This window comes from Melanotaenia boesemani, chromosome 10 (genome assembly GCF_017639745.1).
Source record: "Melanotaenia boesemani isolate fMelBoe1 chromosome 10, fMelBoe1.pri, whole genome shotgun sequence".
Lineage (NCBI taxonomy): Eukaryota > Metazoa > Chordata > Actinopteri > Atheriniformes > Melanotaeniidae > Melanotaenia > Melanotaenia boesemani.
Genome location: NC_055691.1, coordinates 23,555,630 through 23,573,975, shown reverse-complemented (window position 1 = coordinate 23,573,975; position 18,346 = coordinate 23,555,630). Strand labels below are relative to the sequence as shown.

Genomic DNA, 18,346 nt, shown 5'->3' with positions numbered 1-18,346 from the left:
CAGGCGTGTCCCACCGGGAGGAGGCCCCAGGGAAGACCCAGGACACGCTGGAACGACTACATCTCTCGGCTGGCCTGGGAAGGCCTCAGGATCCCCTCAAATGAGCTGGTGAATATGGCCGGGGAGAAGGAAGTCTGGGTTTCCCTGCTTAGGCAGCTGCCCCCACAAACCAATAAGTGATAAGTGTCAGAAAATGGATGGATAATAATAATAATAATAATATTAATAATAATGATGGTGTGATTATTATATACTTATTATTACATGATAATATAGAAATTATGTCAAAACTGGAACTGTGTAATATTATTATGATTGAAATATTTTCATAATTGTATTACAAATATTATTAGTTGTATTTGTATATGTAATAATAGTTTAATATATTTATGTGCAATATTGATTTTTATATGTGAAATGATATCATATTTGCAGGTAATCAGACATGTTTGTATAGTGCATAAAATGCACAGTGTAATAATAATAATACATTTTATTTAAAAGCGCTTTTCAAGTCACTCCAGGACACTGTACAATAACAGAAACAATAAAATAAAGACAAAAATGTTAAAGAAACACAGATACAAGAGGAACAAACAAGGAACCAAGTAGTTACAGAGTATGCTATCTTGAAGAGATGAGTTTAGATTTAAACAGAGGAAGAGAGTCAATGTCTGGCTGATAGGTGGTGGGAGTGAATTTAAACAAAACAAAACAACACTGCAGATGATGACAATTGAACTAACTTCAAAGAAAATAGTTTTTGCTCCTTTTATCAGTAGATGGCAGTAAAGCTCATGAATCCGATCAACTGCTGAGCCCTAATGACAGACTAAGAGAAAGTTCAGACTATGATTCTAACCTGGTTTGGATTATATAGACCTAATGTCCTTTCTTTTATTTCTTTTTTTTGCCACATTGCAATTCATTGATTTTAAAAGTTACTTAAGTTTACTAAGAGTCAATCAACTCAGATTAAATATTCTGACCTGTTTCATTAGCAAAATGCCTAGATACACAAGTAATTCTTAAGTACTTTCTACCTTTTTAACTAGAACATGAACCTCAGTGTACAATAGTTTCAAAAGAAGAACAAATGGATCAGAGATATGTGCGAAAGAATGTGAACCAGCTCTCTTTTGTTTTGCCAAATACAGGAAGCAGTTAACATGGCTGCAAAGCTATTTGATTGCACTGTTCCACTGAAAGTGTTTTTCTTTAGGGATAACACTGATTATGGGAGGATCCCAGGGGCAAGTGAAGCTCCCTCTCAATGACTGACTCATTTCCGCAGTCTGCTGTATTTCAATCAAGCAACAGTCTATGTATAAGTATTCCAGGGTGGGTCCTAATCTGACCTACCTTTATAAATAGACTTTTCAAAGTAATAAAAGTTATTAACTTATAAAGAGAATAGCAAACCATTTCCAGTACCAGAGAAAAGGATTAGGGTTTGGGCTCTTAAACAACAACTTATTATGATTACACATTAGATGGGGCAGCAAGCTGTTGATTTTGCCATTGTTGTTCCAGAGTTCATGCTATCAGTCAACACAATGTCCAAAGTCCATTAATATCCCTGCAAGCATGCATCTGGATCACGAGGTAACCACTGATCAACTTTGATTTCTCTGACAAATTTCAAAGATGAAATTTAATTTATTTGTTGGGGTGACTTGCAACTTAATAATAAAGTCACATATGTTCATCTGCAGAATAACAGACTATTATATAGCTCTGATGTTTACTTTACTACTAGTCCAGCTGCCCTCAAATCCCTAACTGCTCCCAACTCTATAATACTCTCAGTTCCAAACAAAACAGGAAACTGGACATAAGTGATACCACTTCCGTAAAGGTTGTGAGGATTTTTAACTGTTTGCTTTCCTACTTCTACTCCAAAAAATTCAAATGTGACATCAAAAATAAATATTAACCTTGTTTATTAAGGTTGAAACCCTTCCATGCAGGTGTTTCTATTGTAAAGGAACAGTGAAAAATTAATGTTAACAGTAAAGTGCATATCCTTCCTGGTGACATTTAGGAAGTTTTGACTCATTGATAAGCGTTTTACCACCAACTGACAATGAGCTTGAGTTTTTATGTTACGTTGTGAGCCTTATTATTCCTATCACACTGGGCCATCTGGACTCAGCTTTTCTATCTGGGAAGCCATGAAAATGTTGCCATCATATATGCAGGGGGTAGGAAGTGTATGCAACATGCACCCACCCTCCAGGAAAGCATCATGGATCTGGATGCCACTGGCACATCCTCTGGGCTTTTTTAGAAAACTCCACAGGAAATAGTGGATGACTTGTGTCATGTCAGTACTGACTTTTTCTTCTCTTGTTTCTCATGTCTCATGAATTTCTTCTTAAGCTTTGCATTGGCAGAACATGAAGCCAGCAGTTTATGCTGTTGACCAAAAACATTGTGCAAACCAATATAAGTGTAATATTATAAATATTACAATCTGAATTAGAAATTCTTTCAAATGCCAAACGTTTCAAATTTCAGGTTCCATGTTTCTGTGACAATTAAGCAAACACTGTTAATAGGATTTGATTCGAAGGCCCAAATCAACTGTGCAGCTTTTTTTTTTAGTCCAGTTATCACTGTGTGGTTTATTAAAAGGGTTTAACTGTCTAACATCATTTCTGTGACAACAACCATGAAAGCCACTACAGGCCCACTACTGTGCTTATGTGTTGTACAAAGGCAACAGATAAAAATGCTAAAACTACTTTTCATTTGAAGGATTTGTAGTTTGAGTTTTATCCCTCTCAAGCTGTTCTGCTTTCTGTGTAGCTGGCACACATCAATGCCATGCTCACCTTGCTCCTGGGCCTTCTCAGCTTGGTATCTCTCCAGTGAGCCTTCACAGTCCAAAAACTGTGTAGCCCAGGGAAGCTTTCAGCCTACAACTAGAGTTTGCCTGCAATCTTCCTGCGCTGCGTCTGGCTGCTGGAGCTGAGGTTATTTATCTCTCTGCCCAGTCCAACTGCTGTGCGTCCCTCCCTCCTGCAGGCAGTCCTGAAGCACTGGCTATAGATAAGAGACAGGCCCACAGAAGCTCTGGTCTGAAAAGGAAAGCCTGCTCACCAGCTAGAGATATATTTGCAATCATTTCTCACAGAGACAACTTTCTTATCATTTTACTTTTGGGATAGTCCTTAGAATTACATAATCCTCTCTTCATACATAGATAGATACTTTTATTGATCCCAAAGCTTGGAAATCTTCTGTGACAAGTTTGTAAGTTCATCTTGAGCTCAATGTAGAAAAAAAGAAGTAATATCTAAATTTACCATGAAGGGATGATGGCACACAACTAAAGCTCAGAAAGATTAAGTGCTTTTTGTTGGAAGGATGCGTTAAAAACCTTACTGAAAAGACAGATCTTTATTTTGTTTTAAAATTATGTAACCAGTTACCCAGCTAAAAACAGACATTTCTTTTTCAAACGTCTTAACTGATCAACATAGCAATATAATAAAAGGTGTGTTAACTCTTTATTAATCAGTATAACCTGTTGCAAGCATGGTTGGATAGTGAGTTCCCTATATCTAATGGGGAATACAAAATAATTATCTATATTAGCCTTGAAAAGTGAAGTAATTGCACTAACATCATATAGGATTAGTTTGTTAAATTTAGATTATGTTGAATATTAAAACGCTTTTTCCTAATAATATTAATAATAATAAAGAACTTTAATGCTTTTATGTTAAAACAAAAGCATACATTATGTTTAAAAAAAGAGAAAACTATTGATTATGTTAGTAGAGATAATTTAAATTAAGCCTATTCTGACAAGTTTCGGTTTTCTTGTAATCAGATGGATTAGTAATTACAAAAATGACCATGTAAACCACAGGTTAGTAAATAAAACAATCTAACTTAAACTGTTTACAATTTAGGCTTTAAATGATTCCAAAACCTCACTAAACAACTAGTATGGGAGCTAATGAGACTGCTATGTAATTATCAGAGAAAACAAACGAGTCTCGTACAAATTATATCAAGCCAGAGTTTTATCTTTTGTTCTATCAGCACTTCGGCGAAGCAAAGCATGTAATGAACTCATTAGTCTCAGTCACGACCCAACTCCACGCCTGACAGAGCAGCCTGGGCAGGTTTTTAGCTGTCGCTTTAAGACCGATTTCCCTCCATTGTCAAGCAGTCGTGAACAGGAAGAGGGAAACGAAAGCAGAGACAGAGGGGGGGCAAACGTATTTAAACACGATGCTGCAGCCGACGCATAATAACTGTGCTCGCAGCTTCGTGTAGAGGCGCGAGTCAGCAGGAGATTCATGCGCGTGACCCTCTCTGGTTGTTAGTGTCTTTAATTATCAACCGCCGCAGGACTTGAAAGGCATAGAGGGGTCACCACTGGGTTATTGCCTCGGGAAATGATGATGAGAGTGTCCTTCATCACTGAGCTGGTTATAGGGAACATTTCTAGCATTTTACGGCCTTTTCAACCGGACGCACTGGACTTTGTCTTTTTTCGATTTAACAGAAAAATCGTCCTGAAACGTACGGTAACCGCCGTCTTTAAAGGGTTGTAGCAGGTGCAAGGCGCCTGCAGTCAGCTTCCCAGGTGGCTGCTGAACCTCTGGCTGTGGAAACCTCATCTGGATCTGATCACGCTGGTATCTTAAGAATGGCATCTACTATAGAGAGGAAAACACTTGAGGCCAATGAGTGAGTACAATTCATCATGGTATGTGTGATTTATAGCAGATGTTAAATGAAGCACTATCACAGATAAGACAACCAAATGATCCCACGTGCAGCAACTGAAAGTATGAAACACGATGCTTCCTCTTATATAAAGTTTGAAAAGAAGACACTACATTGATATCATAGTTTTTCTTTTTAGCTCTAGGATTCATCTGGGACCACAATTATGTTTTATAATGCCACATATATTTAGCAAGTTTCCACTTTGATGCATAACTTGCACTTAGTAGCTACATAAATGATCGATCCTAGAGTATTCATGGGTTTGTGAATTTGGGGGAAATCAGGAAAACATTCATGTTTTTCCAGAACTAATGTGTCTTAGCTCTTCAGCCCCAACACAAACATCTATAGGCTAACTAATCTCTTCTTAATTTCCTAACCTGTTTCCTGAGCTTCCCCTGAAACTATTGGAGCCCTCCTGGGGAGGCCTGCCTCATACTGTAAAAACCACTTTCTTGAAGCTTAAGAGGTGTCTGCTCTTTGTCCAGAAAGATACCGAAGTCTAGAGGAGCAAACTGATATTTAAATGTAAAAAAGATAACCTTAAGTTTTGATATAATGTTATATGTAATATCATTTTTATTGAGTAGTCCTGCAGTTTATGGCTCCAGAGCAGCATTTACCCATACATAAAGGCTCCCATGAGTGGACAGGGGCTATTTCAATGTAACTTAAGAACCAAATAAGCTAATTACAAATGAATAGTATCCTTGAGAAAAAATTAAAATGTAGGTATATAGTGATATAAGAAAAAAACATCATGTACATAATCTAGTCAATTTCTGCATTCAGGTTAACTTTTTTTTTTTTTTAAAAAATAGTGTGACAACCCAAAATGGTTCAGAGCTAAAATTTTTCTTCTATTTTTTCTAGTAGATCGACAGGAAATTAACTGAAATGATGGCTAAGATGAGTAAAATGACCCAGAGCAACATCTGTTAGCACACTAAACAATCGAGGAGATGATTAACAAATGACCTTTTATGGGGAAAAAGAAATGGTTGCACCTTTCAGAAAATTAGGATGTCTAAGCTGTTACCTTTCTTTTTTGCACAGGGAACCAGTGGATGAGGTCCTCCAAATGCCACCATCCCTGCTGACATGTGGTGGTTGTCAGCAGAGCATCGGTGACAGATTCTTCCTCAAGGCCATTGAGCAGTACTGGCACGAGGACTGCCTGAGCTGTGACCTGTGTGGCTGTCGGCTAGGGGAGGTTGGCCGGCGTCTCTACTACAAGCTGGGAAGAAAGTTATGCCGGCGAGATTATCTTAGGTTGGTCTGATGGTGTGATTTAATGTCATGACTTAATCAAGCTCTTCATTAGTGTGTCTCATCTAAAGACAATGGTTAACAGTCGTATACCACAATGTAATACTGTTCCAAATAGTTATGAGAAGATCTTAGATCAAGAAGAATGTCAGGTAGAATACATCTGTCCATCCAGCAGGTCAATGCAAACACATTTAAATGACATTTAAATGTCTAATCCTCTCATGCCTTTATGAGTGGTAAGATGTTATCCTTTTTCTTCTCTGTCTAACGTGTTTATATCATTTCATCCACTCAGGCTTTTTGGTCAGGACGGTCTCTGTGCTTCCTGTGAAAAGAGGATCAGAGCATTTGAGATGACGATGCGTGTGCGGGACAAAGTTTACCATCTCGAATGCTTCAAATGTGCTGCCTGCCAGAAGCACTTCTGTGTGGGTGATCGTTACCTTCTCATCAACTCAGACATTGTGTGTGAGCAGGACATCTTTGAGTGGACCAAGCTCAATAATAACAGTATGGTTTAGGAGGATATTTTCTCACTTGTGATGCAGCAGACTTGTCTTATGGGCTTTGAGGGGAATTAACCACTGATGAACTGAGATTTTGTAGCCCATGTGGGATTTTTCATACAGTTAATATGGAAACATTTAATATAAAAAAAGAGATGCTAAATCTCTGCATGCCTTCTTGTTGCAGACTGATGCCAACAGAACCAGCAATAATAGAGCTTTTCATCTGAAGCTCCATTCTGAAAAGCAAAAAAAAAACAACAAAACAAAACAAAAATGCTTAAATGCTGAACATGTTTAAACATGCAACTTGAGTAATTTGTTATACAATGGAATTTTTAAATTTTACTACACCAAAAACAACATTTTGTAGTCTGGTTTCTGTCAAGTTTTTTGCTATTCAAATGTTCCATCACTTCTCTCTTATAATGTGAAATTTTGTTTTATGGATTTGTTATTTCTTCATCAATTTGTTGAATTCATTATGAGATAAATGTGAATTCTATTGAAATTAGTCAAATTTAAGCTTCTTATTCATATATATATATATATATACTACCGTTCAAAAGTTTGGGGTCACTTCCCTATTGAATCCCATGGCAAAGTGACCCCAAACTTTTGAACGGTAGTGTATATATTACATTTTAAGGATTTCATATATTAGGTGGAATAAAGAACCCAGATAAAGAAGTTCTGATCATGATTGCCCTCTAGTGGCAGACCGAACACATGCAATACTCATTTGAATGACTGGGCAAGTTCCTAGTGAACCTTTTGTATTTTCAGCTTGGAACATGTATCCATGATTATCTTTTTGCAATACTGCTCAATATATTTAATAAATGACAGCATAGAGAAACATTTATTGTCTTTGAAATGAGCCTGTATATTCACAGGGGGCTCCTCAATGATTTAAAGCATTTAACCCATAAACGCCCGACCCTTTGAAAAAATGGCAAGAAAAGTCCATTTTTTTTATATGAGGTCTTTATTTGGCCCTTTAACAAAATGTAACAAAAAAAAAAAAAAATTTTATTACCATGTGATAGTTTAAAAATATTATAATGTGGTTTTCTGCTTCTGGGTATCTATTAGGGGACAGAAGACAAGTATCAGATTGTGTTCAACAGGATTTTAAGCAAAGTTTATATCATAAATTGAAGCAAAATGTCTCAGAAACTGTATATGACCAATATGTCACGCCAGGCCCTTATGGGTTAAATTTAAAGCAGCATTATTACATTTTCTGACAATATGTAGACTTTCTAGAGGTAAATTTTATGACAGATATTCTGTTGGACTGTAGTTAGTTTTATAGATGTACAGAATGATGATGTTTCAGCCAGCGAAAAGTAAGACATATAAGCCTATGTATAGCAGCTGTTGAGCAGTTGTTAATTGTCAATGTTCTGGTCAAACTAGTTCCAAAATCTTTTCTCTGAATTCTAAAACATTAATTTGAAGAGAACAAACAAACAAACAAAAAAACAAAAAAACAACAACAAAACACTTAAGATTAAGAATGATTTTTTTCAATGTAGTGCCATATCACAGATGTTAATGGATTATGGTTGTTTAGTTAATCCGACATAAAAACAAATATTGGAAATATTGGATAACGCAAGCATATTTCATGCTAGCAGCTATTTAGCAGTTGCTAGCTTTTATACAGCGCTTAACCTAGCTTAACGTAGCAATGTTCCTTTAAGTCTTAAACATAAATGTAATAGAAGACCCTTAAACTTTAAAACACTTGGCTTTTTCTTAGAAGTTATTATTAAATTTGTTAAGTTAACCTGATATTAGAAAAACAAAAAAAGCATGATTACTAGCAAGAAGCAGCTGTTTAGCAGTTTCTAATTGTTCATTTGAAAGAAAACACTTAAGGTGGATTTCCTACATGTAGTGCCATTTCATGTGAGTTAATGGATTATGCTTATTTAGTTAATTTAACATAAAAACAAGCATAGAAAATAAATTATAAAATGAGCATGTTTCATGGTAGCAGCTGTTTAACAGAAAAATGTTTATACTCCTGCTAAACTAGCTTAAAGTAGCAACTTTCCTTGAACTCTTAAACACAGATTTAGAAATAAAGCTTACATCTTAAAAATATTTGTCTTTTTCTTAGAAGTTCTTATTAAATTTGTATACTTAACCTGCTATTAGTAAGCAAAAAAGTAAGAATACAATATGCATGTTTTATGCTAGCAGCTGTTTAGAAGTTGCTAATTGTTCATGCACATTTGACAGATAACATTTGAATGAATGAATGAATGAATGAATGAATGAATGAATTTATTGTCATTGCACAACAATTACATTAGCAATCATTGGCAGCGAAATTCTTAAGTCCTAGGCTCTCCTAACAATGCTAAAAAGAATGTAAACCACAATAAAAATAGTCAAACACAAAAAGCAAGAATAATACAAATTAAAGCCGCAAGCGGCATCCATCGGGTCCGAGCTGCCTGGACCCCGCCACCCGATGTCGCCTTGACAACAGGTGGTGTAATGCGTTAAGGACCCAACCTGTATGAATCATGTCAATTTTGGTGCAGTTCCCATGTATTCCTATGGAGATATGAGCAAACCGTGTTTAATGGCGAGGAGGCTTTTTCCGTCGGTTGCCACGGTTACAGGCTTTTTCCTATTAGAAAGATTTGAGGAGCGTCTGGTCCCCAACTTGTCAGGAAGCTTCCCACCAAGTTTGGAGTCAGTCGCACGAATTCCCTCAGACTAGTTCGTTCAAATGGCAGAGAAAACCAAGATGGGGGTCACCCAGTTGCCATGGCAACAGGTGTTCGATTGACTTCTTTGCTGGACTTGGGGTGTCACACGTATGAATACTGTCAAGTTTGGTGCAGATCGCACGCATTTCTATGGAGATATGAGCAAACCGTGTTTCATGGCGAGGTCATTTTCCATCGGTTGCCACGGTAACACGCTTTCTGCTATTAGAAAGATTTCAGGAGCGTTTGGTCCCCAACTTGTCAGGAAGCTTCCCACCAAGTTTGGAGTCAGTCGCACGAATCCCCTCAGACTAGTTCGCTCAAATGGCAGTGAAAACCAAGATGGCGGTCACCCAGTTGCCATGGCAACAGATGTTCGATTGACTTCTTTGCTGGACTTGGGGTGTCACACGTATGAATACTGTCAAGTTTGGTGCAGATCGCACGTATTTCTATGGAGATATGAGCAAACCGTGTTTCATGGCGAGAAGGCGTTTTTCCGTCGGTTGCCACGGTAACATGCTTTCTGCTATTAGAAAGATTTGAGGAGCGTTTGGTCCCCAACTTGTCAGGAAGCTTCCCACCAAGTTTGGAGTCAGTCGCACGAATCCCCTCAGACTAGTTCGTTCAAATACGATGTGTGTAAAGTGCAAAAAATGGCAGAAAAATGGCCGCACACGCCAAGATGGCGGGCGCCCCGTTGCCATGGCGACAGGTGTTACTTTGAGTTTTTTGGTCAACTCGGGGTGGTGCACGTGTGTGCCGAGTTTCGTCTTCCTACGTTGAAGTAGACTTCCGGGGCCCCATTCATGTGGTGATTTTTGGTGACTCTAGGTGGCGCTGTTGAGCCAATTTTGCATTGAAGTGTATGCTGACCTTATAATATCCGAGTTACGCCGGACGTGACGTCTGTGCCAAGTTTCACAACTTTTCATGGGTGTTTAGGGGGTCAAATGTGGCGTCGAAATGCTTAGAAGTATAATAAACATTTCAGGAACAATAGGGCCTTGCCATACTTTGTATGGCTCGGACCCTAATAAGTTATACAGTAAAATATATTATAAGCAATAAGAAGATGCTATTATTTAAAGGTGGCGTTGCTGCTGACAGCATTTAGAAGTCTGCGGTATGAAGCTGTCCCTGAGCCTGGTGGTGCGGGCTTGAATGCTGCAACTCGATTGCATGGACCACTGTTGAATGGTCCACGTCACTGGTCCGTGGCACATACACTACTGTCATGACAACCGATGTGAACTCAAGCGGAAGATAATAAGGCCAGCATCTGATTATAAGGTGCTCCAGGTCCGGAGCACAGGCTATAGAAATAATTCCCACATCTGAGCACAATTTGTTGTTCAGCATGAAACAGACAGCACCGCCCTTGCTATTTCCTGAATGTATAGTCCGGTCCAGCCGATAAACAGAGAGTCCTCAGGAACAAAGGCCTAGTCTGGGATCAAGCCAAGTTTCCGTTAAGCAAAAACGTTACCGATGTTATTCTCCCGTTGAAACGCCATCCTGCTCCAAAGTTCATTCAGCTAGTTGTCCAATGACTGAACATTTGCCAGAAGAATACTCGGTAGAGGAGGCCGATTTCCACGTTTCCTCACCCAGACCAGGACTCCAGCTACTCTGCTTAACCTAGCTTAAAGTAGCAATTTCCCTCAAACTCTTAAACATAAATTTAACAGAAAACCCTTAAATCTGAAAAGAGGTTCTTATTAAATTCATTCAGTTCACCTGATATTAGTAAGACAAAAAAGCATAATTACAATAAGCATATTTTATGCTAGCAGCTGTTTAGCAGTTGCTAATTGTTCATGCACATTTGACAGAGAACACTTAAGGTTACTATTGATTTTTTTTCCATGTAGTGCCTTTTCACAGAATTTAGTGGATTATGGTTGTTCAGTTAATCTAACATAAAAACAAACAGGAAATATTGGATAAAATGAGCAGATTTCAAGCTAGCAGCTGTTGGGGGGGGGGGGGGGGGGGGGGGTGAAGGAGAAGGATTCTAGGGGCCCATGATTGACAGGGGCCCAGATGGGCCCTCAATGCAATTGTAATACTAACAAAATTATCTAATACTCTGATACACTTACAATCATGCAAATATTTTAGTTACAATGCATTGGTATCTCAAAGTTTCTTTGTTTTGGAAACATTTATGAACATCCACCCCCATCTATATTTCCCTTAAATTGTTCAGTCCACTTGCTCCATCAGCTATGGAACTACAGACAGGTAGTGCATGCTAAGACGGCAGGATGCCTCAAAAATCGGGACGTTTACAGAGAAAAGAAAAAAGCTGAGGCTGGTGAGAGAACAGAGGGATTGACAAAAGAGCAGCCGAATCAGATGCCTGCCAGATGCCCCCTCCCCGCCCTACCTGAAAATGTCCAGGTGGCCCCTGAGGTAGGTGGTGAGCAGCTGAGTGTTGAATAACTGATTATGGAGAAAAAAAACGTTATATAATAGAGGAAATCGTTCTAATTGAATAATAGTAAATAAAATTTTTTTTGTATTTTAGAATGATTTGAATGGTTCAGAAAATCCTTGGCTATCTCTGTAATGTTAGATTAGGTCAGTAGTTTGGACTCATCCTCCTGCTTTGCAGTAGGAACAGAGCACATTTCTAGTGTGTGCAGACTGGGTGACTGCTTTCAATCCAATCAGAGAAATATTTAAATTTTCTAGATATCAGAAGATTAACCAGCAACAACCATATAGCATCATATGTGTTTTTCTCCCACTAATCTAATGCCTTCACTTGTGCGTCTACAGATTTGGAGATTAATTAGACTTGCATGTGTTGCTACATGAGGGAAACAATGACGTGGAGTATTATTAGTCAAATCACTTTCCCTTGACATTTTTGGTGAAATCACTGAAAGCACCTTTAAATAAAACAAAATATTGGGAGGCCACCAGAAATAATGATTGTGATGCTACAAATGACATTACATCATTTGGAGATACTATATAATAGAAAAGCTGGATAGAATAGAAAGCTGGACTTCAAGGACTTGATAAGTGATTTTCCAGGGAGAAAGCTCCACATTGGGCTCTTGGTGAAAAAGGCTTAGCAAGGGCCAGTGATTGTGAATGAGATTGCAAGAGCTTTACTTAGCAATAGTGTACCTTTACCACTCCTTGATATCTTATTTCACAAAGTTCTACCTTTTAAAATGTGATTATTTAATTTTAAAGACGGCTCCCAGCCACTGTTTGGTTGTAACTGTCCACAGTGGTTTGCTTGTGGCTGTATTACATTCAGTTCATATAATACAATATACCATGTGAGGTCCTGGTGTTTTTTGTTTCTGAGCCTACCTAATTTATTTAACCATTTGCTTCTGATTTTAGATAGATAGATAGATACTTTATTGATCCAGAGGGAAATTCAAGCATCCAGTAGCATATACATACATTAAAGGTTCGTACTTGACATTAGGGGTTAGTATTTAAGCATAACTAGACTAATTTAAAATTAAATAAAGGCAACGGTAGATAAAGAAGACAAAATGGTAAAAACTATTGTATACTCATTGTAATATCTACTCAGCTAGATGTGCTGTGACGCAAAAACACACTCCGAGTTGGACCGAACAAGAGTCATTACCCCAACAATTAGCACTTACCCCAACAATTAGCACTTATTTTATTTATTTATTTTTATTTAATAATTTTTTGTTGCCTCTTGTTCAGTGATGTTCAATGATAATGCTCACAATACAATAATAATAATCATAAAAAACGATTGGCCTTTTTGTTTTTGATGGTGTATTAGCTGAGATTTGATTTGTTTCTCCACAGATTATAAATGCATTTTGTTTTCATGGAAGAGGTTATTTTGTATTTAAGTTGTATATTTTAAGTAAGTGATTTTAAGATAATTAATTGTTTAAGTATTTAAAAAAAGGGAGATGGATTTTGTAATATAAAGTATCCGTCTTGCAGCAAATTATTGAATCTAAATGAACTTCATTGTATGTTAGTGCTTCCCCTACCAAGTAGCCTAACTGTCATGTTTTTCTTTTCACATATTTAGGTATGATGGTCAAAATATCATTAAAATTGCAAATTTTATGTATTACAATATCAAAATTTTCAGGGGGGGGGGGGGGGGGGGGGGGGGGGCACTTCAGTTTCTTTTCATGGGGCCCAAAATCCCTGGCAGTGCCCTTGTAAGTATGTAAATCATTTTTGCAACTAACTATTATCACTTCAAGTACAAATGCTAATTTATTGTCATTACTTCGGTTATTGCACAGGAAAAGTTGCAAATAAAAACATGAATAAATTTTAAAATGTTTTAATAAAAGTTAAAGTTAGTGGAAGTTTTTACAAGAGTCTTGAGAATTTCAATGTAACTAGCATAGATTCAAGCCCTGACTTGACCATTTTTTCCATGTCATCCCCTTCTTTCTTCCTGTCCAGCCACTTTCAGTCAAAAGCCACTAATATTCCCCCCAAAACATCCATCCATCCATCCATCCATCCAACCATCCATCCATCCAACCATCCATCCATCCATCCATCCATCCAACCATCCATCCATCCATCCATCCATCCATCCATCCATCCATCCATCCATCCATACATACATACATACATACATACATACATACATACATACATATATCCATCCATCCATCCATCCATACATACATACATACATACATACATACATATATCCATCCATCCATCCATCCATACATACATACATACATACATACATACATACATACATACATACAAAAATACACAAAACATGAATTAGAAGGGTTAGGTGAGTTGGCATGATCCAGAAAGTTAAATCAATTTTAAAAGTGATGAGACAAATAATGTGGTGTGAACAAAAGAAAATTACATGATCTCAGTTTTCTAGAGTAATTATGCTGTATATTTGATAAGTAATACACAGGAAAGCCAAAGTGTCTAACATTTTTCCAGAAACACATTCTTGAAATCAGGTGAAAATTAAACATTGAAGAACTGCCTCAAGTGATCAATGTAAACTATAAATAAATAAATATTTAGTTATTTATTACAAACAAGTAAATGAGAAAAACTTTATGGAAACCAGAAATATTCTCAAGGGCAATTATGATTATAGTAGAAAGTGACTGCAAAACAATCTGTACCTGTTTTAACTGTGTTGTTTGTTGCCATTATAAAGTTACACACATCAAATGTTCAAATCAAATGTGAACATATTAAACCACCATATTCTAAATTTTAGATTTTGCTTTAGTTGGTTGTTTATTTTAGACCATGTGCCAGGAGCAGTCTGCCTCTTCAAATGTAGTAGTTGCAATAAATTTGAAAACTTTTCTTTTTCATACTCAAGCATGTAAATAGAAGTAAAATTACAGGATTTAACAACTGGATGAGCACATTTGGACCCTGCAATGGACTGGCAACCTTTCCAGATGTACTCTGCCTCACATCTAGTAGCTGCTGGGATAGGTTCCAGACACCCCAAAGCTTTGCATTGGAATAAGCAGCTATAAGCAATGGATGGATGGATAAATGAACACATTTCTGTCCAGGTACAGGACAGGACAGAGCACGCTTAGAGAACATATGGAAACCAGTTTTAGCCACAAGAGGGCACTAAATGATTTGTAAAGATGGCTCCTTAAGACTATGGTTGCTTATCTATTACAGAATGAAGATTTACACAACAAACTCCTCCAACATGAATAATAAATTGTAGGAAGATAGAAGCATTTGTAAATGAAATCATGATGCTTTAAGCTGTTACATTATTTTTTTTCTACTCACTGTCTGTCTTCAAAGCTGGTCCACATGTTTTGGTTCTCTTCTTCATGACTCCCAGCTGTCATCTCACTGTGAACTGGCCACAAGGCGTGCTCTTCCTGCACTATTCCACAACCTCCTGTCTTCCCTAGTTATCTTTACAAGCTCTACATCAATAGCGCTAACAACTGAACTAGTCTTGCATGTTAGGCTGGGAATTAAGCCGCCTGGTCAGACTGTTCTGAGAAAGGCAGCCTTAGCAAACATTATAAAGAAGTTGAAATATGTGACAGAGAAACAGTTTGCACCAAAAAAGAAAGAGAAAGGGGAGAGGTGGGTTTAATGGGAGAGGGATGTGCACAGAAGCTTCAGGATGATTAGCTGAGTCTGACAGTAGTTTATTTACAGATGACTGGGGGAATGAAGAAACAAACAAGAAGAAGAAAAAAACAAAAAAACAAAAACCCACCCAGGCTGAGATTGCGTTAATGTTGAAAGAGATACTTGTTGGGAAACTAACGAGTTTTCCCACAATAGAGATGGGAATATACGGAAAAGGCACACAGAGGGATACTGGGTCTTTTCTCATTTGGAGGTCTGTTGAATTTCCAGCATTAAGCAATGCTTGAGGAATGGTGACATAGAAAGAACAACTATGTGGTGGTCTCACCAACAAATCAGCTCCATATTGAACACCAGACTTAAGATGTGTGTGGAAACATGACATGTTAACTGCCTGGGCAAACAATATTTGACAGCAATCATCATGATACAGAACAGTTAACTCTCAGGTTTGTTAACATATCTTTTCTTTATGCTTTTTAACAGTAATTGCAAAGATTTAAATATTTTTAAAACTTTCCCCATGATTGCATTCTCAATAAAGAGAAAAGCAGGAAAGAAGCAATTAGAGGTGACAAAATGCGAGCATAAATCTTGATGAGAGACAAATTAAAGAACAAACTTAGTGAAGTCCAAATGCTGAACCCAAGGCTATTAAAAAAACAATATGTGACGTCACATGCTGGCTTCTTAGATACAGCCATCCACAAAGACCAGCCACTGAATTTTCTGATGAGCATGAAAATGATATGCACAAGCAATAGGCTTGGCAGTCACTACATCTCAACCAAGCTGAGCATTTATAGGAGAATTTGGACCAGTGCATTTGATGTATTAAGTGCCATTTTTCACCATCATCAAAACTCCAAAAGTATGCTATTAGTCCGATAGAGTCTCAGTGGCGAATAGATCAAGCAGCCATTCCCCCAATCTCCTGATTTTAGAGAAGCATACTCTTAAATGATGAATCCAAATTTTTACATTTAGGTTTTTGGACAATTTCAATATATGCTACATCAGGTTTATAAATAAGCTATTGAAGTTCTGCTCTATGGTTTTATTTTCATTGGACTGAGCATGCAGATTGACTGTTCTCCATTTTTTTCAGCATTTATGCTTTCTGTTTGTTGACTTCAAATTTAATAGACAGATCTGAGGAAAGTGTTGATATCCTGATTTAGTTCTCTTCCAAATATAAGTGTATTTCCCCCAAAACATGGATCTATTTCAGGCTGTGTAGTTCAGTCTGTTATGAAACTTTGTTACAAAAATCCAGTGACAGCCAAATGCAAGTAACAAGATGGTCCAACAATGTTTATTAAGTGTTTTGAGCTATCAAAAAGCCAATCTCTAGGACTTCCAAACTGAATGTTTGGCTTAAAAAAAGGTGTTATACTCTTTATGCACTGCTCTGTGGGGAGTTCACTGAGTTTAATATAACTGCTGCTGAGAGTAGGGCAGGTCTCATCTCACAATATTCACACACACTTCTGGCCTACAGGGACCCTCAGCATCGACCAAGTGGCCTGTGTTCCATTGGCTGAGTCTCCACTCTGCTGGCCTGCAGCCTGAGCTTTGCCAGAGCACTGTGCTGACTTGCACTGCATCCTAAACAGAACTCAATAAAGCCCTGTGCCTCTTGTGTCATCCTTACCAGCTGTACACAAGACCAGGAGTGTAGTGTTGCGTTTGTGTGCTGAGGGAGGCCTGTTTCATCTCCAGTACCCAGGTCACAGCCATGCTTTATGGGTAAACCTAAAAACATCCAGCTGTGTGAGCATGGAAACCATGGAGACTTTCTCAGGATAAAACCACAGCAACTTGCAGCTTGTTTTTATCAAATAGCTTGATGCACTGAAAGAACTAACTCAACTTAACCTTGCTCTGGTGCAGTGTGCGTAGTGAGCAGCAGATGGCAGTTCCTGCCCATGTGAGAAGAAAACTTGTGCGAGTGTGTATGTGTGAAATAACTGACATGCATATTAAGAGGAAGCTGGTTTTCATATGGATGCCAGTTCTTGTGGAGATTGATTCAAACTGAACTGAAACTGTCGGGAGTTACATTCAAAGCACTACAGACATGACAGAGAATTCAGCAACACCTACAAAGGAAGATGTGGTCAGACAATTATCTGCAACACCACAGTGATTAATCACAGCATGGCCTGTTGGCGTCAAACCCATCCGAAAAAATGAAGCAAGTGCTATTGATCATGCCCGCCTTGGGTTTCACTTACACTCACATTTTATCAGATGGAGCTAATTAGGAACATATTCAGTCAGCGGTCCTGAGAGATGTTTCTGTCAGGAGTCACATTCCTGCTCTGATTCTCTGATAGCCCATAGCGCCTGCAGTCTGGATGGAGGACAGGCTGTAGGAGTAGATTTTGGGGGGTTGGGGTTGTGGGAGTCTGCATGGCAGCACATTTAGATCTACCTAGGTGAGTAATACGCTTGCACCCTGAAACTCTCGTTGGGCATGTCCCTTGACTGGGTTAAACATGTTCTGAAGATTTATTGGAGTCCAGAAAAACTCCACTACTAAGCAGCTCTGTCTTGACTTGTACCCCATCTTTTTCTTTTGACATCATGTGTATTTAATGTATAATGTGATGAATTTTATAATTATGGTGGTGTTTACTGCTTTGGCCTGGAGGCGGAACAGGAACGCTGAGGGACTAGCACAGTGGATGCAGTAGGTTAACTCATGACATTACAAGTGAAAGCACCAAAGATGCCATACAAGTAAAGGGAAGTAAATATAATCAGTAAAGTGGTCTGAATCTATCAAACTTCTCTTAAGTTTAGATTACTGGTTGATATTGTTTTGCTTACTCTGACAAAATGATTTAATCAAAACTCAGTGATTTGCAAATCAATATTTTCTTTGTGTCTGAGTTTTGATCAAACTAGCCAGCTACTGTCTGAGGCATTATCCACATACTCCCACATAAATGATGAAAATACATCAAC

At 37.9% G+C, this 18,346-nt stretch overlaps 1 protein-coding gene across 1 annotated transcript; it reads left to right on the top strand.

The window, feature by feature from the left end:
- Positions 1–3,766: 3,766 nt before the first annotated feature.
- lmo2 (LIM domain only 2 (rhombotin-like 1)) lies at positions 3,767–7,391 on the top strand. Its single transcript, XM_041997184.1, has 3 exons — positions 3,767–4,710; positions 5,809–6,024; positions 6,320–7,391. The coding sequence occupies exons 1-3, from the start codon at positions 4,670–4,672 to the stop codon at positions 6,543–6,545; spliced, it is 483 nt and encodes a 160-aa protein (XP_041853118.1). The 5' UTR covers positions 3,767–4,669; the 3' UTR covers positions 6,546–7,391.
- Positions 7,392–18,346: the final 10,955 nt, after the last annotated feature.